The 7,500-nt window shown below is 42.3% G+C and overlaps 1 protein-coding gene across 2 annotated transcripts in view; it reads left to right on the top strand.

Annotated features, from left to right (window-relative positions):
- Positions 1–7,500, top strand: part of LOC106594141 (pro-interleukin-16) — a 64,055-nt gene that overhangs the window by 29,440 nt on the left and 27,115 nt on the right. For both annotated transcript variants that reach the window (XM_045708200.1, XM_045708201.1), the window contains exons 6-10: positions 475–621; positions 1,087–1,192; positions 1,980–2,128; positions 2,797–2,907; positions 3,274–3,388. In XM_045708200.1, coding sequence (XP_045564156.1) covers positions 475–621; positions 1,087–1,192; positions 1,980–2,128; positions 2,797–2,907; positions 3,274–3,388 — 628 coding nt within the window. The remainder of the gene's footprint in view (positions 1–474; positions 622–1,086; positions 1,193–1,979; positions 2,129–2,796; positions 2,908–3,273; positions 3,389–7,500) is intronic.

Below are 7,500 nucleotides of genomic sequence, written 5' to 3'. Positions count from 1 at the left end.
AAAAGTAAAAGTTGTCGAAAAATATGAATAGTAAAGTACAGATACCCAAAAAACGACTTAAGTAGTACTTTCAAGTATTTTTACTTAAGTACTTTACACCACTGAGAAATAGTATGTGTTGTTATGGAGAAAAAATTGAAAACAGGAAATTCAATAATCAAATCAGACTTCTCTAACTGAAGTGAGAAGGTGTTTAAATACTTTAACTAATATATTCCAGATATTAACTAAAAGGGCAATCAATCGTCATATGCAGTTTTAGATATTTTAGTAGCTTATTAGTTCATTTTAATTCCACCAATTTCTTCCAAACATTTAAATACTATATTCACACATTTTATTTTGAATAATTCTGTGTCTTACCCAATCAGTATAAATCCAAATAATTCTCTCCAATCATAGAAAGATTGACACTTGCACAACATTGAATTCCATAACGATTCAACTTTAAGTCCTTTCTGTGTGTTTTTGTAGGAAAGCTCAACATGTGAGCAGCAGCCCCAGTCCCCTGGAGGTCTAACCCTGGCCCCTCTGCACTCGGCCCCTCTGTGCCTGGCAGACCCCCTGGCAGTGACCAACTACACAGAGACAAAACACACTGGGAACAACAACCACCTCAAGGTATCAATTATGACTCTTCTAAGTCTTCTTGATAAACATTCACAGCCTGTTTGGTTCTGTTATCTTCATTATCTTTAGGCTTTAACTTTGAAAATCGTTGTTTGAACGTCCATTCCCCTCCAAGAGTGGATGAATACCTTGGTTGAGTTCAGTAGGGCACATCATTGTAAAACATTTTGAAACGGAAAACAAAAAGTCCAGGTAGTCCATCCTTAGTTTGGGTGCCAGTCTGTTAAGCTAACATTCTACTCCTAACATTCTACTCCTAACATTCTACTCCTAACATTCTACTCCTAACGTTCTACTCCTAACATTCTACTCCGCCAGGGTAGCACAGGACATGGAGTACAAGGAGTGGAATGTAAGCGAAACAGACTGGCAACCAACCTAGTCTGCCGCTGTATCAGTGTGTTTTCCTACGTTTGGTGCCTAATGAACATCACCCTGGTGTGTTGTGTGTTGTAGCTGGCAATCCCAGAGGTGAATGAGGACAGAGGTTGGGACATAGAGAGGAGAGGACATGGTCTTCAGGGACAGACGGTCTGCAAGAGGACCCGCTCCAACTCTACCAGTAAAACACACACACACACACACACACACACACACACACACACACACACACACACACACACACACACACACACACACACACACACACACACACACACACCATCACACACACACACACACACACACACACACACACACACACACACACACACACACACACACACACACACACACACCATCACACACACACACACACACACACACACACACACACACACACACACACACACACACACACACACACACACACACACACACACACACACACACACACACACACACACACACACACACACCGATATGAGTCCTGTAAGGCAGTTGTCATGAGTTTCCTGTGGTACATCATTAGATACTATTAAGTGATTTCCTTCCTTTCCTACAAGAACATGAGGACATCATCATCTCTAACTGGATGTTGAGTTTGTCACATCCTGCACAGATGTTTTCTAAACTCTGGAAATGACTAAATGTAATGATGCTTTAAATTGACCTGGGTATGTTTTGCAAGTCACTTGTTTTTACAAATTGCATTCCTTGCTGTGTGAGCAACTAGCCTTTCCCTGTTTTGACCTGCTTTTGTGATGAGTAACCAAGCCTCTTGTTATCTCCCAGAGAAAATGTCGTAGGCTTTAGCTCAGTGGGCTAATGTGGTATTGAGGGAAGCAGATAACCCAGGTTCCATACAGTTGCTCACAGTTGGTGTCTGGGGGTTTTGCTTGGTCTCTGGATAGTATTGAATCACATGACATTGTATTGAATCACATGACATTGTATTGAATTGTGCTCAGGTGTCCATCCATACTGGATTGGAGACCTGGACACCATTATGCTGAAGACGCCTGAGCTTTGCGGGAGCAACACCCACGGAACCGTCGGTTTCTTTGGCAGCAGGAAGTCCCAGTCCCAGCAGCTGGAGTTTCCTCACATCCCCAACCAGGTGTGTGTGTGCGCCTGTCTGCCTACCTGCCTTGAGAGTTTCTGTACCTGCAAGTGCTCTGATTACAATGAATCCAGATTGGTACTGACTTATTACATTCCTGAGATTTCTACGGTAGCTGCTGCACCCATTGCCTTGTTAGTTCAATTTGAGTTCTCATGCAGACAGCAGGTTTTTCAAATAAATAATGAAAAATTCTATTCAATGAAGTTTTTGGAAGGGGACTAAACTATTTCCTCTTTTTCATTATAATCATGACATAATTCTATTACTCGCTCATACAGTGAGAGACCGTCAGAGTGAGACGGAGAGAGGAGAAAAATATGTATTTCCGTTCAGAACTTCAGAACAATATGAAAAGAAGAGAGATTAAAAACAGGTGTAGAAATCACTTCCAAAAAGCATCTGGAACTAGTCAACTCAATTTGTCAGCCTTCTTCCTGCTTAGCAGAACTTGGCTCTAGAGCGAGTGAGGAAAAATGTGTGTGTGTGAAACCAGTGTGTGTGTGTGTGTGTGTGTGTGTGTGTGTGTGTGTGTGTGTGTGTGTGTGTGTGTGTGTGTGTGTGTGTGTGAAACCAATGTGTGTGTGTGTACGTGAGGCCTCTCCTCTCGTGTATGTGGAACCTGACTGAGGGTGTTGTCTCCCGTCTGTGTCCCCCTCCCACAGCCCGTTCCCCATCCCTCTCGCTCTCTTAGCTCAGCCCATCTGGTCCATTCCTGCAGTAACGTCCAAGCCTTCATCATCTGTAACATCGTGCTGATGAAGGGCCATGGCAAGGTAATTATGCAGCACGTTTGAACGTCTGCTCCAGGAGCTTGAACGCAGCCCATGGCCCTGGGGCTAATTCATAATAAAGCATCATTGTTTGCTTCTACTGTGGAGTACTATGGAGTAGCATACAATCTTTAAACATAGTAGTGATGAGTTGTTGCTTTGGCCCTGAGTTTTCCCTGACCATATAACTTAACGGGAAAACTCCTAGTTACTTTTAAGACCACCCCCTCAGTGCTATTGGCCGGGTTAATATTTTTTGTTACCAGAAATTAAACTACAAATTACCTCTTTAAAGGGTGGGAATACTCCTCCTTAAAGGTGCAATTTCTAGTTTCAAGTCTCTCCTAACTGTTGTATTGTCCCATGCAGGGTCTGGGGTTCAGCATTGTGGGGGGCAGGGACAGCATGTACGGACCCATGGGTATCTACGTCAAGACCATCTTCGCTGGAGGGGCTGCGGCTGCAGATGGCAGACTACAGGAGGGTAAGAGGAGAAAGAGAGACTCATTGCTTTTGTTAAAATGTTACTACAACAACAGAGTTGATCTCAGTCCAACACTAACATACACAAAGCCTACATACACCCTGTAGCCCTCCTGGACTGCTGGACCAGTGTTGGTGACCACTGAATGATCATTTTGTTTCTTATATTATCATATTATTATATGTATGGTGAACAGCAGGTTGGCTGACTGTGGTCCACCTCTCCCTCTCACTCTCTCTTTCTTTTTCTCTCTCTCTCTCTCGCTCTCCCTCTCCCCTCTCTTGCACTCTCTCTCGCTCTCTCTCTCTGTCTCAGTTCAATTCAATTTCAATTCAAAGGGCTTTATTGGCATGGGAAGCATATGTTTACATTGCCAAAGCAGGTAAAATAGATAATACATGAAAGTGAAATAAACAATGACAAAAATGAACAGTAAACATTACAATCACAAAAAGAATAGAGACCTTTCAAATGTCATATTATGGCTAAATGCAATGTTGTAACGATGTGCAAATAGTCAAAGTTCAAAAGTTCTTCATTGGTTGCCCTTTTCTTGTGGCAACAGGTCACATGGTATTTCACCCAACAGTTATGGGAGTTTATCAAAATTGGATTTGTTTTCGAATTCTTTGTGGGTCTGTGTAATCTGAGGGAAATATGTTTCTCTAATATGGTCATACATTTGGCAGGAGGTTTGGAAGTGCAAGTCAGTTTCCACCTCATTTTGTGGGCAGTGTGCACATAGCCTGTCTTCTGTTGAGAGCCAGGTCTGCCTATGGCAGATTCTCTCAATAGCAATGCAATGCTCGCTGAATCTGTGCATAGTCAAAGCTTTCCTTAATTTTGAGTCAGTCACAGTGGTCAGGTATTCTCTGTTTAGGGCCAAATAGCATTCGAGTTTGCTCTGTTTTTTTTGTTAATTCTTTCCTATGTGTCAAGTAATTATCTTGTTGTTTTCTCATGATTTGGTTGGGTCTAATTATGTTGCAATCCTGGGGCTCTGTGGGGTCTGTTTGTGAACAGAGCCCCAGGACGAGCTTGCTTAGGGGACTCTTCTCCAGGTTCATCTCTCTGTAAGTGATTGCTATGTTATGGAATGTTTGGGAGTCGCTTCCTTTTCGGTTGTTGTAGAATTGAACGTCTCTTTTCTAGATTTTGTTCATTAGCGGGTATTGGCCTAATTCTTCTCTGCATGCATTATTTGGTGTTTTACATTGTACACGGAGGATATTTTTGCAGAATTCTGCATGCAGTCTCAATTTGGTGTTTGTATCATTTTGTGAATTCTTGGCTTGTGAGCAGACCACAGATCTCAAAACCATAAAGGGCAATGGGTTCTATAACTGATTAAAATATTTTTTGCCAGATCCTAATTGGTATGTCGAATTTTATGTTCCTTTTGATGGCGTTTCTCAGATCGTTCACAGCTTTGTGGAAGTTACCTGTGGCACTGATGTTTAGGCCAATGTATGTATAGTTTTTTGTGTGCTCTAGGGCAACAGTGTCTAGATGGAATTTGTATTTATGGTCATGGCAACTGGACCTTTTTTGGAACACCATTATTTTTGACTTACTGAGATTTACTGTCAGGGTCCAGGTCTGGCAGAATCTGTGCAGAATATCTAGGTGCTGCTGTAGGCCCTCCTTGGTTGGGGACAGAAGCACCAGATCATCAGCAAACAGTACAAACTTGACTTCAGATTCTAGAAGGTTGAGGCTGGGTGTTGCAAACTGTTCTAGTGCCCTCGCCAATTCGTTGATATATATGTTGAAGAGGGTGGGGCTCAAGCTGCATCCCTGTCTCACCCCATGGCCCTGTGGAAAGAAATGTATGTTTTTTTTGCCAATTTTAACTGCACACAAGTTGTTTGTGTACATAGATTTTAAATGTTGTATGTTTTTCCCCTAACACCACTTTCCATTAATTTGTATAGCAGACCCTCACGCCAAATTGAGTCAAAAGCTTTTATGAAATCAACAAAGCATGAGAAGTCTTTACCTTTGTTTTGGTTTGTTTGTTTGTCAATTAGGGTGTGCAGGGTGACTACAGTGCATTCTGAAAGTATTCAGACCCCTTGACTTTTTAAACATTTTGGTATGTTACAGCCTTATTCTGAATTGTTTTTTCCCTCATCAGTCTACACACAATACCCCATAATGACAAAATGAAAACAGATTTGTTGACATTTTTGCAAATGTATTACAAATAAAAAATGGAAATACCTTATTTACATAAGTATTCAGGCCCTTTGCTATAAGACTCGAATTTGAGCTCAGTTGCGTCCTGTTTCCATTGATCATCCTTGATATGTTTCTACAACTTCATTAGAGTCTACCTGTGGTAAATTCAATTGATTGGACATGATTTGGAAAGGCAGACACCTGTCTATATAAGGTCCCACAGTTGACAGTGCATGTCAGACTAAAAACCAAGCCATGAGGTCGAAGGAATTGTTACACAGGATTGTGTCGAGGCACAGATCTGGGGAAGGGTACCAAAACATTTCTGCAGCATTGAAGGTCCCAAAGAACACAGTGGCCTCCATCATTCTTAAATGGAAGAAGTTTGGAACCACCAAGACTCTTCCTAGAGCTGGCCTTCTCGGCAAACTGAGCATTCGGAGGAGAAGGGCCTTGGTCAGGGAGGTGACTAAGATCACGATGGTCACGCTGACAGAGCTCCAGAGTTTCTCTGTGGAGATGGAATAACCTTCCAGAAGGACAACTATCTCTGCAGTACTCCATCAATCAGGCTTTTATGGTAGAGTGGCCAGCCAGATGGAAACCACTCCTCAGTTAAAGGCACCTAAAGGACTCCAGACCATGAGAAACAAGATTCTCTGGTCTGATGAAATCAAAATTGAACTCTTTGGGTTGAATGCCAAGGGTCACGTCTGGAGGAAACCTGGCACCATCTCTACGGTGAAGCATGGTGGCAGCATCATGCTGTGGGGATGTTTTTCAGCAGCAGGGACTGGGAGACTAGTCAGGATCGAGGGAAAGCTGAACAGAGCAAAGTACAGCGAGATCCTTGATGAAAACCTGCTCCAGAGCGCTCAGGACCTCAGACTGGGGCGAAGGTTCACCTTCAAACAGGACAACGACCCTAAGCACACAGCCAAGACACACAGGAGTGGCTTCGGGACAAGTCTCTGAATGTCTTTGAGTGGCCCTGCTTGAGCCCAGCGTTGAACCTGATCGAACATCTCTGGAGAGACCTGAAAATAGCTCTGCAGCGACACTCCCCATCCAACCTGACAGAGCTTGAGTAGATCTGCAGAGAAGAATGGGAGAAACTCCCCAAATCAGGTGTGCCAAGCTTATAGCAGCATATCCAAGAAGATATTTCAGTTTTTAAATATTAATGCATTTGCAAAAATTTCTAAAAACCTGTTTTTGTTTTGTCATTATGGGGTATTGTGTGTAGATTGATGTGGGGGAAAAAAACGATTGAATACATTTCAGAATAAGGCTGTAACGTAACAGCATGTGGAAAAAGTATTTAATAGTTATCCAGTGGGTTCTGGTTGTCTTTAATAGTTATCCAGGGGGTTCTGGTAGTCTTTAATAGTTATCCAGGGGGTTCTGGTAGTCTTTAATAGTTATCCAGTGGGTTCTGGTGGTCTTTAATAGTTCTCCAGTGGGTTTTGGTAGTCTTTAATAGTTATCCAGTGGGTTTTGGTAGTATTTAATAGTTATCCAGTGGGTTTTGGTAGTCTTTAATAGTTATCCAGTGGGTTTTGGTAGTCTTTAATAGTTATCCAGTGGGTTCTGGTAGTCTTTAATAGTTATCCAGTGGGTTCTGGTAATCTTTAATATTTATCCAGGGGGTTCTGGTTGTCTTTAATAGTTATCCAGTGGGTTCTGGTAGTCTTTAATAGTTATCCAGGGGGTTCTGGTAGTCTTTAATAGTTATCCAGTGGGTTCTGGTAGTCTTTAATAGTTATCCAGGGGGTTCTGGTAGTCTTTAATAGTTATCCAGGGGGTTCTGGTGGTCTTTAATAGTTATCCAGTGGGTTCTGGTAGTCTTTAATAGTTATCCAGTGGGTTCTGGTAGTCTTTAATAGTTATCCAGTGGGTTCTGGTAGTCTTTAATAGTTATCCAGGGGGTT

Source organism: Salmo salar, chromosome ssa26 (assembly GCF_905237065.1).
Source record: "Salmo salar chromosome ssa26, Ssal_v3.1, whole genome shotgun sequence".
Classification (NCBI taxonomy): Eukaryota; Metazoa; Chordata; class Actinopteri; order Salmoniformes; family Salmonidae; genus Salmo; species Salmo salar.
Note: the sequence above shows the minus strand (reverse complement) of the source record. Positions and strands in the feature narration are given on the sequence as shown.